Genomic DNA, 21949 nt, shown 5'->3' on the forward strand with positions numbered 1-21949 from the left:
GACTATCAAGCATGAGAGAAACACAACTGCTAAATAGTCGAAGAGCTAAGCTTCCTAGTAAATAGAGTTCTTATACAATAAAAAAAAAAGTCTTAATCACAGAAGCAGAGTTCACAGAATATTGAAGTGAATCTAAAACTGTAAAAGATAGTCAACTTCACTCACAGCAAAGTAAACACAAATAAAACTGACATTTTTTGACTGATATTAACAGAGATTTCAAAAAGCATACACTTTTGGTAAGGATATGGAATAATGGGCACTCTCCTGTATTTGAGGGCAGTTTGGAAAGATTCACAGAACTACAAGTGCACCAACTGTTGGACCCAGGATGCCTAATTCTGTAGATACACTATCTGTACATTATACATGATTTATCCTACAGATACAGTAATACACAAAATAAATAACAATAACATTATTTACAGCATTGCTTCCAATTATGAAAGACTGGACATAAATGTCTAAAAAAAAGGAGGCTGGTAAATGTATAGCTTATCCATTCAATAGAAATTTATGCAGCTATAAAAATGGATGAGGAAACAATATCTGATATGGAACAGTTACTAAGTCATGACAAGTGGAGGAAAAACACCAGAAGTTATATATACAAATACTTTGGCATATGGATGAAAGATGTGTGGGAAGATACAAAGGAAATGTATGAAATTGGAGGCCAATGGTAAGAAAACTTGAGTGGGAGGCAGAGAGAAGAGTAAGTTTTTCTGCAAATTTTGAAATGCATGAAAATTTTACCTCAAAAAACTTACTGAAAAGGGTGTATCTTCAAGCTCATTTGAAGGATAGGTTAAAGGTAATAATCTATATAAACACAGCAAACAGTCGGAACACAACAAAATGTTGCTGAAGAATGAGCAAGCATTGCTGTTCAGGACTTCTTGACACAGTGACTGTTCCCAATGCCATTCTTACCCTGGAGAAGTTCCTTCATGGTACTCAAGACTTCAGACAGGCCTACCTCACTTATCTTTCAATGTCTGAATCCAATGTTCAACATGATTTTGACTGAAACTCTAATTCCCAGCTATCCATTTCTTTTTAAGACAGAAATCTGAAACCCTACTCTCATGGAGTTAGTACTAAGATTAAGAGGGCTCACTCTGACTTAAAGGCTTGGAAAGCAGACAAAAATAGATGAACCCAACCTAAGAGATAATGGGGACCATGCAAACAGTATTTGTGGTGTATGTGCACAGATTTGATGCTGGACAAATTATATCTGCACTATTCCACTATTTTCAGGCAAAAGCAATGTGAAAAGCCTCGCTGGGGATTTTGAGCAACAAATGACCAGTTACACTATCTTGTTAGTCACAACTTTAGCAGCTTAAACAACATAGATTTATATTCTGGAGTTTCTGTGCTTCGAGTCAGAGACCAATTATCTGATCCTCTGCTTAGTGTCTCAGGTTAAAGTCAGGGTTTGTCAACGATGTTATCTCGCCCAAGGGCCAGGGTCCTTTTTAAAAATCGTAATATATTATCTCAGTTTCCTTTTCACTGGAACTGCAGTCTCTCATTTCTTGTTAGATGGTGGCAGGGAATGCTCCCAGCTCAAAAATCACCCTCAGGTTCTAGCCATGTGAGCCTACACAAAATTACTACTTTTCTGTGCCCTAAGTAAATAAAGGCTAATAATATAGCTGGGAAAAAAAATCCATATAGTCAAGCATTAGAGAAATAACTGATGTATAATATAAACACTTAGATTATTTCAGTGTAGAAATTTGCATGAGTAAAAAGCATGAATTGTTCTCCCTAAGCTGCTCAAATTTGTTGTACAAATTCAGAAATTATTTAATGATTACCTTTACCATTAAATGCAAAACAATGACAATCCTATCATATTCACAGGTCTCACCACATTAAGGAGAGAGGGTTACATAGGGCAAGTACTCCAGGAAAGCAGGGATCACAAAGGCCATCATAAAGCTCTGCCTACCACACCATGCACTGATTTTGAATCTTTTCAAAATAAAGTTTAAGATATTATGTACCATTGTGATGTCATCATTATTATTGTGTGCAAATATTTTTTCCCAATTAGTGGGGTGTCTCCTTTTGTGTAGTATCTCTCTTGTTGTACAGAAGCTCTTTAACTTGATGTAGTCCCAGCTGTTAATCTTTTCCTTCATTATCCTTGCTTTGGGTTATGTATCTGTAAAGATATTATTGAGGTGTATATTACGCAGAGTTTCACCTACCTTCTAGATATTTTATGGTTTCAAGTCTTATGTCTAGTTCTTTAATCCATTATGAGTTGGTTTTTGTGCATAGTGCGTAGCAGTCCAGTTTTCCCAGCACCATTTGTTGAATAAACTTTCTTTGTTCCATTTCATATTCTTTGCTCCTCTGTCAAAAATTAGCTGTCCACAAACCTGTGGGTTTGTATGTGGGTTTTCTATTCGAATCCACTGGTCTGTATGTCTATTCTTATTCCAGTACCATGCAGTTTTGATTATTATGGCTTTGTAGACTGATCACAAAGGTACACAAAGAGTCAATTAAACTCAATAAAAATAAAGTGAACAACAACCCCATCAAAAAATTGGCTGAAGAGCTATAAAGACTTCTCCAAAGAAAAAGTATAGATAACAGGCAGGCATATGAAAAAAAAAATTTTCCAACATCACTTGTAATAAGGGAAATGCAAAAACCACACTGAGATGCCATCTCACACCAGTGAGAAAGGCACATATTAAAACAACTAGCAACAACAAATGTTGGCAAGGATATGGAGAAAAAGGAACTCTCCTGCACTGCTAGTACAAACTAGAATGCAAACTAGTACAACCACTATGGAAAGCTGTTTGGAGGTTTCTCAACAGGCTAAAAATAGAGCTTCCATATAACCCAGCAATCCCACTCCTAGGTCTCTACCCAAAGGACACAATAACATTGATTCAAAAGGATACCTGCACCCCCATGTTTATTGCTGCTCTATTTACAACAGGGAAGACATGGAATCAACCCAAATGCCAAAAAATAGAAGACTGGATTAAAAAGATGTGATACATATACACAATGGAACATTACTCAGCAATCAAAAAGATACTCGTGCCTTTCACAGCAACATGGATGGAGCTAAAAAGGATCATTCTTAGTGAAGTAAGCCAGAAAAAGAAAGATATTGGATGGTTTCTCACTCATAGCAGAGCATAAAGGGCAGGAGCTGGGGGAAAAGGGAAGGGGAGAGAAACCAATGTTAATAGAGTAAAACGAAAACAATGAATGACTATAAACCAAAGACATTTTATGGAGGTGGAAGGGGAATGGGATTGGAACTGGGGTGGGAAGAGAGCACAGGACTGTGCACAGGTGAATTTGTGGTGGGAAGTCCATGGGGATTACAACTGAGATGAAAAAATGCACAAAATGAAGAATGATGTAAAAAATATAATAAAGATTTTAATGGAATGGAGTTTATAAATTTTATCTTTGTTCTAGTTTTATTTCTTAATACTTTAAAAATCATGAGCCAAGAATGTGAGGTGGAAAAGGGAAAATGCTGCTCTTTGATTATCAAGTATGTGCTAGGTCCTTTATTCTGTACCAGAGCAAAGATACAAGGAGATTCAAGTTTTAGACTGTTTTTATGGCTTTTGAGTATAGATAAAATCAGAGAATAGTAACTGTCCTTATATGAAAAGTTAAAACCATTAGTGCAAAATTTTCTTAAATGTAATTGTATATGCTTTTGATGCACTGGAAAATACATTTCCCAGTATAGAGGATTTTTTGAAAAAAGATTTTAATTGCACAAGACTTAAGACAGATTGTAGCTTATGTGACTAAATTTAATGACCTAAAATATTTGCTCCTAAATCACACTACACATACTCAAATAATCTATGAGTAAAACTTGTTCTCTGACAAGCAACAATAAATCAGAGACATTCTACAGGGGAGGGAGAGGGATTATAACAGGAGAGGGCAGACACAAGGGATTATGGTGATGGTGTATAGGTGAACTGATGGTGGGAATTTTACCAGGATTACACCTGAGAAGAGAAAGCATACATTGTACAAATTCAAAGAATTTTGTAAAATAAATGTAAAATTTAAAAAGTTCTCTGGTGGTACTGTAATCTTAAATATAGCTAAATCTTCATCTAGAAGATCAAATGTAGCTAGTATTGCTTAGAAAACAGGAACAAAGGAAGTGAGAATTAAGAAACATTTTAAATCACATTTAAATTTAAATGTTACATAATAGAACTTTCATTCTGAAACAGCAAGGAAAGTTTCAAAATATTATTTTGGTCAGAGGAATCAAGAGAAAAACATCAATGTTTCAGTTTGTAAATGATTTTATTAAAAATACTATTACTAGAATATTGGTAGCAAATTATAAACACAAGTTGAGAACCAACTGAAAGACCGCTATTTTTACACTTGATCTTGCCAGAAGGCCGAGAAGTGATAAAAGACAACTATTTTTTTTTCTTTTTTGTTAAAAGAAAGCATTTACTAGGAACCTGCCTCGAAGTGGTATTTTTTTTTTTAATTACAAAGTTTATTTTTACATCATTTTGCACATTTTTTTCCATCTCGATTGTAATCCCCGCGGGTTTCCCATCACCAAATCACCCCTGTGCCACCACCATAGTCCCGTGCATTTCCCTCCCTTCCCCCCCCACCCCGTTTTTGATCCCATTCCCCACTCCGCCCCACAGAATGTCTCTGGTATATGGTTGTTCATTATTTTTGTTATTTTCTCACCTGGTCCATTATACTCCTGCTATGAGTGAAACCATCCAGTATTTTTCTTTCTCTTTCTGGCTTATCTCACTAAGCATGATCTTTTCCAGCTCCATCCAAATTGCTGCAAAAGACATGTGTTTCTCTTTTTTGGTTGCTGAGTAATATTCCATTGTATATATGTACCACATCTTTCTAATCCAGTCATCTACTTTTGGGCATTTGGGCTGCTTCCATGTTTTTCCAATTGTAAATAAAGCAGCAATAAACATGGGGTACAAGTTATCTTTTTCAATCAGTGTTTTTGTGTCTTTTGGATAGATACCTAGGAGTGGGATTGCTGGGTCGTAGGGAAGCTCCATGTTTAGCAGTTTGAGGAACCTCCAAACAGTTTTCCATAGTGGTTGTACTAGTTTGCATTCCCACCAGCAGTGCAGGAGAGTTCCTTTTTCTCCACATCCTCGCCAACAAATTGTTGTTGCTAGTTGTTTGAAGATGTGCCATTCTCACTGGGGTGAGGTGGTATCTCATTGTGGTTTTAATTTGCATCTCCCTTATTACGAGTGATGTTGAACATTTTTTCATATGCCTGTTGGCCATCTGCGCTTTCTCTTTGGAGAAGTGTCTTTTTAGCTCTACTGCCCATTTTTTGATGGGGTTGTTTACTTCATTTTTGTTGAGTTTCATCAGTTCTCCGTATATTTTTGTGATCAGTCTTTTATCGCTACTTTTGTGTGAGAAAATGTTTTCCCAATTAGTGATCTTTCTTTTTGTTTTTAGTAATGTCTCTTTTGCTGTACAGAGCTCTTTAACTTGATGTAGTCCCATCTATTTATCTTTGCCTTCACTATTGTGGCATTGGTGCTCTGTCTTTAAAGATGTCGCTGAAGTGTATGTCGTGTAGTGTTTGACCCATCTTTGCTTCTAGGTATTTTATGGTTTCCGTTCTTATGAAAAGACAACTATTTTTAACTGCTACTTCTGGTTCCTGAACAAATATAGACTGATAATACAGCTGAAAAGTAACCAAGCATTAAAGAAAATTGAAATAATATAAACATCTAAATTATTTCACCAATGTAAAAATATGCTTAATTCTGTATATATGAATAAGAATCCTGATAATAACATATGCTTCAAGTTCAAAAGAGAATTTCTAGTCTTAACAACTGCAACATTTTCAAAAGCATTTTGGCCTAAATCTTTCATTCTTGGTCTCAGCCTACATAAATATTTTGGAAAACTGGAAGGAAAACTTGGACTTCAGAATTTTGTTTGAGATGTCTCAATATGGTTGGAAGATTATTTTCCCTATTCTCACGTGGGCATTTTGCACTCCTAGTCACACACATGGCATAAAAATATTTAAATTTTGAATCAATATGTACAAAATCCTCTATGAGGAAATCATAGTTCAGAAATAAAAGTTAGCAACTTCTTATTTCTGAAGCAGAGCACAAAACATATGCAGTGTCCCATTTCTTTAGTGGTGAACTACATATTCATTCCAGACAGGTGTTTGCAAAGTCGTCCAAAGGCCAAGTTGGCATATACCAGCAGCTGAGAAATCCACTGGAAGCTCTTTCCAAGGAAGCAAACCAAATGAATGGTATGCATAATTCCCATGAGATTAACAGATACACATATATAAAATATGTTTATATCAAATATACAGGGAGGGATTGGAAGCGGAATCAAAAAAGACTCAACAGTGTCCATAATGGCAAACTAGGTAATACACACTATCTCTCTTGCTGAAAACAACTAGGAAAATGGGGCAAAATACAGCAGCTGCTGAAAAGTTTAAGTGCTAACAAGGCAGTAAGAAAAGGATGACTGTGGAATAGACTACCCAGGTGAGCCTGACATATAGATAGAGCACTTCCCACTTGGCATCTGTGCTGATGAGGCAATTCAAAGTTGAGCAGAGCTTTCAAAAAGCCAGAAGAACAGCAGAAAAAAATGCAGTTCAGGACCTACCAAGAAGGGGCCATGGTACACATTCCTGGCTTTGGATTAGGTTAAACTCAGTGGAAAGATGAACTAGATTAGGATTAGGTTAAACTCAGTGGAAACATGAACTAGAATCTGCAATTAAATCTAACTTCAAAATTTCAAGTCCTTTCTAGATCAAGGTGATATAGAAACGTAAATACTCCTTAACCATCTTCTATATGCAAAACTAAACTCATTAGGAAGGAAAATTAACATCCTCCTCCCTCAAGTAATCTATTATTTATAACATAGATACCAACATAGAAAAATAACAGAAAGTAAGTGTATTAGGAGAAAAATCAGTATCATGATAAACAAACAGAAAAAGACCCACAAGGGAACCATATATTTAAAGTATCAGACACAGACTTCAAAATAACTGTTTCATGTAAGAAAATTACCCAAGACCGAGAATTTTCTCAGAAAATTTAGGGGGAAATTTTTAAGTACCACGTGTAAATTCAGAACTAAAAAAAGAAAATCCCAATTACTGAAATTGAGAAAACAGTGAATATATTTATCAAATCATACAGCTAGAGAAAAAAAATAGTTAACTATTAAGTAGATCAGAAGTATCAGGAATGAAGACAAAAGGATTAAAAATACAGGAAAATATGGCTGAAAGCTTTCTAAAACTGGTAAGACATATTTTTCAGTCATTAATGTGAAGGACTCCAATGCACAAACACGTGTGCTGACAGAATCTGCAAAATCCACTTTGTGGGCTAACTGTAAGACAACCAGCACAGTATCTTCAATAAAATGCAAGGGGGAGGGGGGTGGTGAGGAGAAGTAGAAGCCTAAAGATTCAGGAGACTTCAGAAACAGACTAACCAATCACACATAAAATCACGACAGTTGGTGCATGATTCAAGCAAATGCATTTGGGAAAAAACAACTGTAACATCCATGAGACAACTGGACAAACTTCAATACTAATTGGACACAGTTTTAAATGTCGGTTCCATTTAGGTTTGATAGAAATTGGTGTTAGTAAAAAAGTCCTTATCTTCTGAAGATAATGACACATTACATTTACAGATGAAGTGTCAGAATGAACTGGAATTTGCCTAACAGAGAAAGGGATAAGGAAATGAAGCTGTAAACATAATTTACCATGAGTTAACTGCTGAAATAGGTGTCAAAATTTATGTAAGTTAAGTTCAATATGCCTCAGTTTACTTTTGCCTATATTCAAAATTCTCTACAATAGTTTTTATAGAATTAGTTTAGCTTGGCCATTTTTACTGTTTATTTTGTCCATTTAAACTGCTTCTATGACATATCTTTGTTTTACCTAATACAGACTTGTAGAATTCATAACTTATTAAATTGGAGAGGAAAAGAATATTATCACATAAAGCATTAATAAAAAGCCTTTCTAAATCAACAAAACTAATTTGCTAACGAAAAGTAAGATGCGCCTTGGACATTGTATTGCTGAGTATATTTATAGAATTAAAATACTAATATTAGGAGTAAAAAAAATCCATTTGCAGTTTCAAATTCTTATATAGCTTCACAGCCTATTTCTACTATCAATTTGAGAGTTTGAGCTCTGTAATTGGCAATGTGCTATGTCACACCACACTATAAGCCCATGTATAAACTTAGCAAACATAAATTAAAATTCTAATTACCAATTTATAGTAATGTAAGCCACATACTCATAACTCTATGTAGGGAAAGTTTCCAAAATGTCAGACTTTCATTTCATTGTACCTAACAAGTTGAACATTTCATAGGAATTGTGGTGACACAGAACATGCTACAAACCTAATTTATAATTTTGTTAATAATTTGCTCCATTTAGACAACATACATTATTGTGAAGTCCAATGTATCATCCTTCCAAATAAACATAGAAAAAATAACAACCTGTAATTCATCATTGTCTGTTCCAAATCTTTATTTTATCATAGTATATGTTCTTCATATTACAAGTCTCTGATCCAAATTATATACAGCTTTTTGATACTCTCTTTAAAATGTCATATCACAGGGCCCTCCCTGGTGGCTCAGCGGGTTAAAGCACAGCACTAAGAAGCTAAAGCCACTGCTGCATGAGTTCGATCCCCGCCTGCCCCGGAGGAGATCCACATGGCATGGCAGACCTCTCCTGACCCGCCCGCTGCTCCCCTCAGCAGTGTACTTCATAGATCTGCCTGTTCTGCTCCTACTCTGTCTCTGGTGAATCCTCTCATCCTCCGCATCTCTGGCCTGTACCCCAGTTCTGTATGACTAAATAAATCTTAAAAATAAAAAAAAGTCCTATCCCATAAAAGTTTAGCATGTTTTCATGAAAAAAAAAAGTAATGGATTCATTTAAAAATAGCTGAAAAAAGTATATGTCTAGCTTTGACTCCAGAGTACTTAAAAAGTAGGTGGACACACACACACACATACAGATATCAAGGCTCATACTTTAAAATAAAAATAGTGCATTTTTAAATGATTTGTGATTTTATAAATCCTGCATCATAGAATTACAGATTAAAAGTGCTATCTAAAATAGACATTTTCTGGGAATTGTTCCATGGGATTCCTGAGGAATGTTATAATGTTTATATTCTTTGGAATATATATCCACAAGTAATTGAACTCAGAGTAGAAACCAAAATAAGTCCTTTAAGTATTTAAAACAAATTTTCTACGATCATACCAAGGTGAAAAGTGTTTTCTCATCATGTTTTTCATTCTTTTCCAAGTATAAATTACAAAGAATTTCTCATTATGAAGGCTTTACATAAAATTATCTGTCATAACATGATACTTCCTAGTGATAACTAAGCTTTCTTCCTTGTTAAATATTAAGAACAAAATCTTCTGGCCTTTCCTAGAGGCACAATGAGTTAAAATGCAACTTCTATGAAGCTTTCATCCCTGGCCTGGGAGATGACCCACATGGTGCAGCAGACCTCTCCTATCTCGCCAACCTGCTACTCCCCTCAACAGTGTACTTTGTCTATCTGCCTATTCTGCTGCTCCCCACTCTGTCTCTGATGAAGCCTCTCACCGCCCCTGCACCTCCGGCCTGTACCCCATGTCTGTATGCATAAATAAATAAATCTTAAAAAACAAAAACTTCTAAGGTACAGGAGAGTCAGTTTCTGGGACGTTGTAGAAAATTTCACAGCCAAATTTAAACTACCTTAATGCTAGGACCTATACTACTCAAATGCATTTAAAATTAAGAGTAGTGAACCAAAACTAGTTGGTCTCAATAAATCACCTAAAAGCAGTTTTAATTTTAACAAGTTCACTTTTACAAAAAATATTCAATGGTTTACCACTGAAAATATATTTAACTTGCCACTGGCAGTCCTTCCCAATTACACTGAACCTTGACTCTCCTGCATATCACAATAAAAAACAAAATCCCAGCCAGTCTGGATAACCTGCAAGGTATACAAACAAGCTATTTCCCACTGTGCTTTCCCCAGAATGACAAAGTCTGTGCCCCGCTGTCTACCCACTATTCCTTCAAGGCCTACCCTATAATATTCCACGAAGCTTTTTCTGATTTCCTCAGCCAGAAATGGTTTTTCCCTTCTATAACATTTTGACTGTTCTCTTTCCTGAAAGACTAAGTTGAGACACAAACACAGCTATTCACCAATGGAATGTCAAACTCTGGAGAGCTGCTACCTGGACAAGCTGCTCCTGTTTGATTGCGTGGTTGTCTTATCTGCAGATGGTCACTCTATTGGTTTAAGTTACACATGCAAAGGTTGCCTTTCCTCACTATACCACCCAGTAAGCTGTAAGGACTTAAACACAGCCATTTTAAGGCCAAAGAATTTCTAGAAAAATAAAATGACTTTCAATAATCTGATTCTGCTTTCACCTGTCAGTAGTCCTACAGTAAAAGGAAGAAGAGCTAAGTGGTAAATCACAGCAGGAAAAAGTCACTCTAGAACTCTTCTCTTGTCTTTAAAAAGTTGTGAATAAGGCAAAGTTATACCCTGTCTTCCTAAAATGTGCACTAACTTCAGGAATTATACCAATGCACTATATGCACTGTGTGCCAGACTCTTGGACTACCGGCACTTTCCCACATACCTCACTTAACTCTACAACAACCTGGTGAAGTAGGCACTATTATAATCCCCATTTCAGAGCTGACACAACCAAGGCCAGAGAGACTGAATGACTTACCATGAGAAGAGTCTGGCTCATGTCTGTGTTTTCAAGCTCTATGCTATTTACTTCATAAACTGAAAGTGACTCCATAGGGAACGTAAAGGAACTCATATCTCAATATTTCCTATCCAGAGAAGAGAACTACCAAAAGAGATGAGAGATAATGGGGAATACTGGATTTTAGCAGAAACAGGGTTTATTTTTTAAAATAAAAAAGTAACTGAATACTTTGAAATACAACATGTATCTACAGCTTACAATACCTAGACATAGTGACAGAAGTATCTTCATACCTTTTAAAAATATTAACATTTTTGGAAATCAGTAGCAGCCTCTTTTAATTAATATGTGAATCAGTACGCTGTTTGCATATATAAAAATACATATTAAAGAACACTACCACATTTTGAAGCTTTATTGCAGTTGTTGCCTGTTTAGGTACATAACCAGAAGTCTTTTTAAATGCTTTCCACTCAGGAACTAATGTGTATCAATAATGGTTTGATTCTAAAACTGATTTTTACCATTCACTGTAGATTATCTATTCAAAGTACATTCCAATCTTTTACTTGTTTCTTGCAGTTGCCATTTTAATAAGCTACCACTGGTTATAACACTGATGAGACCAAAAATATCCCAGAACTCTGAACCAGGTAAAGAGGTCCACTGATAAGATCATTAAAAATGAAATCAGATATATCAAAGTTTCAGATCAGTTCTTCATAGAAGGATAAAACCAGTTAAAGCAAAGAAGTAGTCTGATTAAGCCCGAGTACTAACTGTTCTTTTCCCACTGGGGTGTGTGGAGTTTTCTATACTGTTACTACCTTTTATGGATTCCAACAAGTTTTTAATTCTTTCACTTGCAGGCTTCTTCTTTTTCTTCTTAGCAAAAGACATATTATTTGCTACAGAAGGTAGCAGCAAGGCTGCCAGACCCCAGGGCTGATTGCTTGATGGGGAAGGACGATCTTTATCTTCCTGATGTAAAATCCAGGCACTTTCTCTGGCCAGATCTACAAATTTCTGCAGCTGGCTTTGACTTACATTTTTGCTGATATTAAGAGAAGTTTCAAAAGGATTCTGAATGTGCAAAGGAGAAGATTCAGGTTTGTTTTGTTCCTTTCCCTACGAGGAAGAAAAAAAGTAAAAACAGATGAAGGGTTAAGATGTAAGCAATTCTGATTTAATAAAATAGCAAAAACATACAATACCAGCATCAATTTTACAGAGCAAGCAATTTCATTCCCAAAAGGACTAGGTATATCTGTATGTTATGTGTTTGTCTGAGCTTCTAATTGACCTTCTTCCACTGCAGATTTTTGAGTATTCTTCAAAGAAAAGTCAAACAGGTTTATGAGCTATGTATAACAGTATCACTGCTTAGAGGTATCTAAGCAAATCAACCAATAAAAGTATTTTTTTAAAAGATTTATTTATTTATTCATATAGAACTGGGGTACAGGCCAGAGATGTGGAGGGTGAGAGGATTCACCAGAGACAGAGTGGGGAGCAAAACAGGCAGATCGACGAAGTACACTACTGAGGGGAGCAGCGGGTGGGCCAGGAGAGGTCTGCCTCGCCATGTGGTCACCTCCGGGGCAGGCGGGTTCGAACTCATGCGGAAGCGGCTTTAGATTCTCAGTGTTGTGCTTTAACCCGCTGCGCCATCAGGGAGGGCCAAAAGTATTTTTTAAATAACACAACCTATTTATTAATAAGATGGGTCTGGGAAAGAAAAAAATGGCAGAAAAATGGTAGAAAATAATAAAAGAAACACTTATTTTTGAGACTTGCTATAAACATATTACAGTGGGAATAGAAACAAACAAAATTAGAATTCTTAAATTAAAAAAAAACAGTAATTAATGTTTTCCAAGTATAAAATCAGGACGGAAGAGAAAGAATAAAGGATTATTTATCATTCACCTTACAACATTAAAAGTTTCTTACTATGGTACTAAAGATACAACTTAAGGTTACATCAAGTAAGACAACATTTCATAGAATCAAAAGAAGTAAGTTAATAACTCCATATGAATAGCCATGATCCATTAGCCTATATAATCATTTCCGTTTTCAAATGATATCACAAATATTACTTTAACATTTTAAAATTAAAGGTCAAGATTCTCCAATGTGAGCAGCACTCACTTATCCCCCAATTTCTTTCATGCTAGCACCTAGCATGGGTCCTGTTGGTCTGTCTGTCATCTCTGAGTCCTGGAGGTTAAGAGTACAAGGAGGAGGATAAACTCCCCTTGTTTGGTGATCTTTTTCTTCTAGATTCTGTTGGGGACTGCCCCAAATATGGGGGGGAGGGGTGGTGCAAAACAGGCAGGACCCTAAGGTGGGAAGGCGTTGGCAAGCAGAGATCCCAAGGGGCAAGGGGATCAGGCACGAGGAAGACATGGGAGTCAGAGTTGGGTGCAAGTCTTCCTGCTCACTCTCAGCAGGTCTTTATTTATACTGTGTAGTAAGTATTAATTACAATAATGTATAGGGTGAGTTAATGAGAGATTACCATAAATTGTCATAAAATATTCTCAAGGAAAAAAGGAGAACAATGCATTTTCTTCCTAACATTTTATGGTATACGAAATTATACATATTTGTGATAATTGTCATGTATACAGATGTTTAACTATAACTCAAGGGAAGAGGGGTTTGGGAAAGGATGAACTATTAGCAAAAGATTATTAGGGGTCTTAGGGAAGTAATAAATTGTGTTAGCAGAGTTATTAGTGATTTTCTAAAGAGAAGCTAATGGCTAATTTAAGGCTAGCAAAGAGTAGTGTTTGTTTAAGAAAAGGGTAATTTAAGGCTAGCAAAGAGTAGTTAGTGATTATTTAAAAGGAGTACATTAAGAAAAAGTTGTACAGTCTTGCATTAAGCAACACCTGTGTAAACAAGGTTAAAAAATTGTCCATGAGGGCCCTCCCTGGTGGCACAGCGGATTAAAGCACAGCACTAAGAAGCTTAATCCACTTCAGCATGAGTTTGATTTCCCACCTGCCCCAGGTGATCCACATGGCCCGACAGACCTCTCCTGACCCACTTGCTGCTCCCCTCAGCAGTGTACTTCCTCAATCTGCCCGTTCTGCTCCCCGCTCTGTTCCTGGTGAATCCTCTCACCCTCCACATCTCTGACCTGTACCCCAGTTCTATATGAATAAATAAATAAATCTTTAAAAAAAAAATTGTCCATGAGTCCTTATGCCATGGGAGTTCTATCTGAGATTTGCTTTTTATTTAAACATCCCCCCACCCCCACCCCAGGAGTCTGCCCTGGGGGGGGGGGGGGGCGGTTAGCTCTCCTGGGGCTTACCTTTTGTTTTAGGAGACAGAGGAATTTCCCAACCCTGGGACAGGGCTGCTTGCCTGGGACAAGCAGCTGCCTTATGAGGCTAAGGCAATGTGGTTGTAAACTGACAGTTGCTCAGAATATTTTGATGTTATGTTTATACAAAAAAGGGAGGTTGTAACATAAGTTAGCAATAGAAATTCTGATTTTTTCAGAGCTTTTCTCTTCTATCTGGAGTTTGTCAGTAGATAGAAGTTGCATAGCTTGTCAAGATTCATTCCAGAGTTCTATGTCCCTTCCCCTTAAACCTTTTATTAAAAAAAAAAAAACTCCATGAATTGGGTAAAAGTTAAGAATGAATAAGCAACTGAATGCTAAAAATACAACAGAGAGAACACCTGAGGGTTTGGCTTATGAAGCTAATCATAGAAGGGTTGAAACTATGCATTCAAATTCTAGAGTTATCCCAAACAAGAGAGCTACTTCAAGCATCACCCCAAGCCCCCATAAACAAATTTTGCTTCTGATTTTTTTAAGAAGAAAATTCCTAGCATGCCAGACATTCAGGTGAAAAAAAAATCACAAATTCACCTGCCTATATAAACCCTAAGGCCTCAAACTGAGCAAATCACTACAATTTACCTGTGGCACTATGTATTCAATTTTTCCCATAAGAACACACATCCAATTTAAGATGATCTATATGTAAAGTTATGCCTTCTAGGAAACTTCTCAGACAATAATTCCACATCTTGAAACTTCTCAGACAATAATTCCACATCTTGAAAGATAAGTATTAGATTTTGATAAAGTTGACTTTTGTTCTGCCAAGTAACTAGATGATATCCCTAGTCAAATTATATATAGCTCTACTAGTGATCAATTTTCTTATTACTATCTATTATTGTAGGGGTGAGTTACAATAGCATATTAATGGTTTGGAAAGTAAACAAAATAAATATTAGTACAGTAGAAGACCAAATACCAAATAGCCAAATACTAAAATATTACTTACCTGTCTAATATTTATGGAATTTTTATTGAAAGCAAAATTTCCAAAATACTCAAAAAATTCTTTTAGTAGTAATTCTGTAAGAAAATAAAACAAGAAAAGTAAGAATAAGGTCTATTTCTACCCAAAAAGGGAGCAAAAAAAAACCAAACAAACAAAAAAACACTTACCTAGTGTTTCTGTGTTTCTTGAAGGTTTAATTCTATCCACATCACAAACAAAGGTACAGTTGTGGCCTTCTATTATACATTTATCTTCTGCATCTTAAATAAACATAAATTAAAAATATTTCACACTGTATTTCAAACATATTCTCTATTTCAAAAAATCTACAACTAGATAAATGAGTTATTAGATCAATGTGCCCTATTAATAATTAGTATTATATACTTGTGATTAATAGAATTTAAAACTTCCTTAAAAAAATAATTAAGACTAATTACACCTATAATGAAACTTGTATTACATTTACTTCAGCATACTAGAACTGTCTATAACAAATGACTCAGAATTTATCTTTTGTGGTACTAATTTTCTTTTTTAAGTTACAAATGAAAATGTAGACAGGTCCCATCTTTCACCAATTCAAATCTTTGTACTATCTCTGATCAATAATACTTAATTAGTATCTCCATTTTCATTCCTATCCCCACCTTTTATGCATTCCTTTTCTTTTTTTTTTAAGATGTATTTATTTATGTATACAAGAACTAGGAAACAGGTCAGAGGTGCAGGTAGGCATTCACCAGAGACAGCAGGGAGAAAAATAGGCAAACTAACTGAAATATACTGCTGAGGGGAGCAGCTGGTGGGTCAGGAGAGGTCTGCCATGCCATATGGGTCACCTCCCTGCTGGGGATTGAACTCATGCTGCAATTGCTGCAGATAGCTTCATAGTGCTGTGTTTTAACCCACTGTGCCACCAGGGAGGGCCCTATGCATTTTTTCCAACAATTCACAGAGCTTTGGGAAAAAACTCAGGGAATTCACTACAACAAATTTACCCACACTGTATTTAAATATTCATTCTCTCTAACAGTATTTATAGCTTTAGCGTTAATCATTTCCCTAATTATTGATAACAATATAGCCACTGTTTTGTTGTTTTTTTTTTTAAGATTTATTTATTTATGCATACAGAACTGGGGTACAGGCCAGAAGCTTAGGGGCGGTGAGAGGCTTCACCAGAGACAGAGTGGGGAGCAGAACAGGCAGATCGACGAAGTACACTGCTGAGGGGAGCAGCAGGCGGGTCAGGAGGGGTCTGCCACGCCATGTGGTCACCTCCGGGGCAGGCGGGAATCGAACTCATGTGGAAGTGGTTTTAGCTTCTTAGTGCTGCGCTTTAACCCGCTGCACCACCAGGGAGGGCCTATAGCCACTGTTTTTTAAATGGGTAACTGAAGGGTATAACATTCTAAGAATTATCCGGCAGTAATATATAGAAGACAAGGAAGATAAGGACATTACATACACAATTTGAGTGTACCCTTTAATAATCTTCCATTTAGAAATTATAACATCTTAGTATCTCACGTAGTCTACTGAAATTTCAATTTAATATAATTAAATCACATGCTAATTTGAAAACAATTCTAAGCTCACTTATAACTTTTAACTGAAAAAACTTTTTACTTCATGAGACAAATTTTATCATCCCTAATATAAATCTGGAAATAGAAAGAGATCTAAAAAAGGATTTGTGAAACTGCAAGTCAATCAAAAATTGTAACTGGAATTTTGAAAAAGACCATCCCAGATTTAGTTAACTGGAGGAGTTGTCTGATAGTTGTTAACAAGCTTGCAAGCTGACACAAGTTAAAACTGATTGAAGGTATTCTAAAGACGTCAGCTTCTCAAATCTGCTGTCATGACCCCTGGTGGGCATTTAAAAATTAGAAGCACTTTAATTTTAGATTCACAGGGCTTTAAAAATACAGAAGACAAATGATGACTATTATACAAAGACTCCTTACTTTGACAACACATGGTAATTATGTTAATTCAAAACATCAGGAAGAGAAAATAGAGAGGTTGCTTCTAGTCTTACCTGCTAGGGTTTTTAGGTAGTCTAGTGTTGGAAGAATAGGGGGTGATCTCCTCTGGAGAAAAAAAATGACCATCATTGTAAGAGAGAAATTTGTAATCCAAGCTCCAGGAATACTACTCGTTAAGGAATGTGCTCGAGCCCAACATCTAATACTGAACACCAAGGCTCTCACTCGTGAGTCCAGGGCACCATATAGATATAGGAGTTCAGAACTTTTCAAGGCAATCCTTCAAAAAAGAAAAAAAAAAGTTTTCAAACCTCCAAATTATGATCCAGGTATAGAATAAAACACATATCTTAATATCTTAATAGAGCTAAACATACTCAGAAAACCAAAAGTATTATTTATTTATAGTATAAAATATGTGAATGCCTAACTATTAAATACTTCTATTTAAAAATGTTGACAATGTTTGAAAAGATTGACAATTAAAAATGTATACAAAATTCCTAATGGGAAAAATGTTCTACACATCATTAAAAATACAGACACATTTGTTTAAAAAAGAAGCTTTACATTAAAGTTGCACACCTTGGTTATCTAGTCCTGACAGACAAATCTGTTATCTTAAGAATAGAAGAAAACATTTTATTTTATCAGGACAGTATAGCTGGCTTAAAGTTCAGTCAAAATTACTTAAGTCTAATAGTTATAAAAACCAAAATCCACGAAGAACAAACATCTATTAAGAAATCAAACTTCAGCGTCCATTTTTAATACATTTTTGAGTCATAGTGGTATAATGCAAAGAATTATTAATCCAAAAATGTTTAAATGAAGTGCCTATTGATCAAAAGCCTTGTAATTTCTAAAAGAACCAACAAAGGGTATAAAATCATCTAAAACTATCATCTTCAAACTGTCTGCATTGTACTACCCTGACATTTACTTCTTGAATTTAATTAAAAATAGAAAAAATGATAAATTAGAAATGCATGGTTAACTAACAAATTGTACAAGGTAGCAGATATACAAAAACACTGCAAGAGTTTAAAAACCTAAAGCAATTTAAAACACATTTTTAAAAATCTGTCCCAACAAAACGGGCAAGCTAAGCACAGATCTGAGACACAGAGCAGGGGAGGGCAAGAGAGGAGCGTCAGGCATGGGGAAAGAGCACAGGGACTATGGTGAAGGGTCACAGCTGCTGTGGTGGTGGGATGGCGGGAGAAGCACGGGGACTAAATCTGAGGGGAGAAATTAAATACTGTCCAAAAATTAACAATGATATAACATGTAAAAAAAAAGTAAGAAATTTTAAAATTGAAAGTCTGCCCCAAGACAAATTGAAATAACATTAGAAAAGTTACTGTGTCCTATTTTATATACGAAATAGAAAATATATGATAGATCATTAATGTTTTCACTTATTTTTATATAGAAGTGAGAGAGAAATTCAGAACTACTTAGAACTAGTTAGTAAACACATGAATTCAATCAAAACTGCTCTAAATTGGATTTCTGGATCTATTTTTACTTAACAGTTATCTAACAGATAACAGTGTGAAATCAAATGTATGCAAGATTATTAAGGAATAACTCAATCAGAAAACTTGAGAACCAAAGAAATCAGAGTATGAAAGAACTTTTCATTTTTACCCCCTTTTTTATTTTAAGCAAGCAGGCTGCTAGTATAATAAAATGCAAATATGTTGACAAAAACTATGCAGTCTTAATTAAGTAGTTCAGACTACTTTCTGACCCAAGCAAAGACTGCATGTTCAGGACACAAAGTTGACTATTCCCAGAGGTCAGAGGTCATATTCAAGTTGCTATTCTTACCTTCTAAGAATATAAGACTTAATATACTATATTCTTACCTTTTAAGAATACCTATAAGATTTAATACACTATAAATAGGTATTTTCATTGTTATCATTGTTGTAAGTAGAACAATAAAATATAGTTCTTAGAAGAAGATATTAGTTAGGGATATTAACATTTTAACATAATATGCTGGCATATTATGTTATCTTATTTAGGAAGATCAAAAACCCAACAGGCATAATAAAACAAAAAATATTCCTATTTTCTCCTATTTTTTTTTAATACAAGTATTCAAATTGTTAAAAAGTATTATTAAAGCATGTCTGTGTTCAAGGCAAACACACTGTAAGTGTTCAAGGCAAACTATGTCAATACCCTGTAAGATTTACATTTAAGATGATAAGTTAAGAGACCATACCTGTTATTAGTAGTCAAATCACACTGAAATCCAGAAGCTTGGTGTGAGAACCTCACAAGTGGACACCGAGCATTTAATATTTTTTGCACGCCCACACAGCCAGGGCCAAAGTGGTCAAGGCACTCCCCAATCACAGATAAGATCTTCTGGGTTGCAATTCTGTCTGAAGGAACATTTTTCACCTGATATTCTATCAGAAAATTTCCTGAGATCTGGATAATTAAAACAGAAGTTTTACTAGTAAATATAACCTTTAATAACAAAGAACTTCTTAAATAAACATTTCTAAAAGGATGATCTAAATAATTTCTGGCAAAAACAAAACACCTGAAAATAAACATTGTTTATTCAATCACAGGTAAAAACAGACTGAAAAGTTCTTGTCTTTTGTTCTTCCAGAATACAAAATCTAACTTCAAAAAATCTTTGACCTTTTATAATTAACTTGTATGCCACAGCATGTATCATAAATTAGCAGTACGTGTAAAACCATAGCATCTATAAATTTATGAAACACGCATCTGCCCTTCCCTAGGAAAATGCTATAAAGCAGCAGTAGTTATAATATGGAAATACAGAAACAAAAATAGCAGATCAATAGAAGACTAACAATCTAAACAGATTTATAGTAGGAAAAGTAAAAACACACAAATGTGACATGCATATAAACATTGCTCCAAAAAAATAAACACGTTTTGACCTACCGATTTCTATCACCTAGACAGAATATTTTACATTAAAGGGAATAAAAATGGAAAATCTCAAAAAAAAATGGATAATCTTATTTTAAAGAGAATAAAAATGGATTTCCTTTAAAAACACTAAAAAAGTTCCAAATCTGGCTAAGCCCCTTTGTTACAACACCTCTATAACTTTTGATTTCCTAACCCCTCTATTTTAAAATACACACACACACACTTACAGGGAAAGCAGGAACCCAAACAAGTGCGAACAACTTCAATCAAGATAAAGCAACCAGAATATTTCAAGTTATCTCCAGGTAACAAAAGAAAGTCAACTAGGAGAGCAGTATCCCACAGGTTGGCGGGGGAGGGGGGGTGGTAACAGTACTGTTGAACTCAGGTGATAATGCAAATAACGGATTAGAAACACTCAGAAAAAAAAAAAGATAAAGGCTTTCTTTGAAAAATTAAATACTAAAAGTGAAAAAGTGACAGAAGGAGAAAAAAGAACTAAAGCAACAGAACTGAAAAATGACACTGAGAAAAACAGCTCTCAGTAAAGGAATTACAGCCAGGAAATTGGACAAACTGTCAACTATGAGCAGGACTATGGTATCTACTGAAGCTATTCACCAAATACTCTGAATTATCTTTCCCACATTTATATTAACAGGATATTTGATTCCTGCCCCTCTACAGTCAGACACAGTCATGTCACTTGCTCTCACCAGTGAAATTGTAGGCAAAGGCTTTTTAAGTCATTCCTAGGCAGAAGCTTACAGAATTGGCATTCAATTCTCCATTCTGTCTTTCCAGTGCCTCAGTCATTGCAGAAGCAGAAGTGGAAATGAAGCCTTGGTTAGCCTGAGTGTTTGAAAGACACAGTGTCTGCAGTGCCCCTGCTGACCCCTTTGAAGATGAGGATTCAGCAAGAGGTAAAACTACATTAAGCCACTGAAATCTGGGAGTTATTACCACAGATCATCTAGCCCAATTTGGTTGACACAAGCAGGAGACACATGAGATAATTAGAGAAAAGCATTCTGTATAGAAATAAAATGCTACAATTATGGAAGCAGCAGATGATAAAAATATCAACAATGGGTAAAAGTAAGATTCTCTCAAAATTTACTTTTTTATAAAATAAGTAACAATTCTTTGTAAGATAGCCAAATCGATGAACATTTATTAGTATTGCTATTCCTACAGTACCAGTTTCAGATAAATTTTTATAATATTATTCCATGTTCTTCTAATTATTCTAGTGGTAAGCCAACAGATAACAGAGATAACACAAAAGGTAAGAACTTTACCTCTAATAAAGATAAAGTAGAAATCAAGCCAGTAATTTCTATAACTGAAAATAGGACTTAAGACTCAGTCACCAGCTTTTACTTACTGCCTAAATCCTCTTTTCTTTTTTTTTTTTAAAAAAAGAAAACTAAAGAGAACATCAAAGACAGATTTTAGCTTAGGATTTTGTGCTAAAATAATATTTGCAGTATATCAGAAGATACATTTCACATGCAAGTATCTTTTGAACATTAAAAAATTATGAAAATTTACTATTTTGCAAGTAAATAACCTGCAAGTCATCTGGTACACAGGATATTCTATGTGGTACTATAGAACACATCAGAGACTACACATTTTTCTCAAATGCCCTCAACTCAGGCTGAAGAACAAGCACACTGAGAATTATAAACCAAGGAGGAGTAATAAAGTGCCAAGATGGAAAAAGAAGGATTACGTTGAGCAAGTGGCCATCTTCTAAAATTTATTAAGGAAAAGCATACAGGTGAAGGATAATAATAATTCAATAACAAATGAATAAGCCCAAATGAGGAGTTAACA

General features: G+C 35.2%; 1 protein-coding gene across 1 annotated transcript in view; it reads right to left on the reverse strand.

The window, feature by feature from the left end:
* Positions 1–9747: 9747 nt before the first annotated feature.
* MTPAP (mitochondrial poly(A) polymerase) overlaps positions 9748–21949 on the reverse strand; it is a 19671-nt gene continuing 7469 nt past the window's right edge. The window contains exons 5-9 of the mRNA XM_004691194.2: positions 19413–19624; positions 17227–17453; positions 15347–15439; positions 15180–15253; positions 9748–11988 (exon numbers count right to left, since the gene is read on the reverse strand). Of these exons, the coding sequence (XP_004691251.1) occupies positions 11623–11988; positions 15180–15253; positions 15347–15439; positions 17227–17453; positions 19413–19624 (972 nt within the window). The 3' untranslated portion in view covers positions 9748–11622. The remainder of the gene's footprint in view (positions 11989–15179; positions 15254–15346; positions 15440–17226; positions 17454–19412; positions 19625–21949) is intronic.

The sequence above is a fragment of the Condylura cristata genome, unplaced genomic scaffold (assembly GCF_000260355.1).
Source record: "Condylura cristata isolate star-nosed mole 26May11 unplaced genomic scaffold, ConCri1.0 scaffold00030, whole genome shotgun sequence".
NCBI lineage: Eukaryota > Metazoa > Chordata > Mammalia > Eulipotyphla > Talpidae > Condylura > Condylura cristata.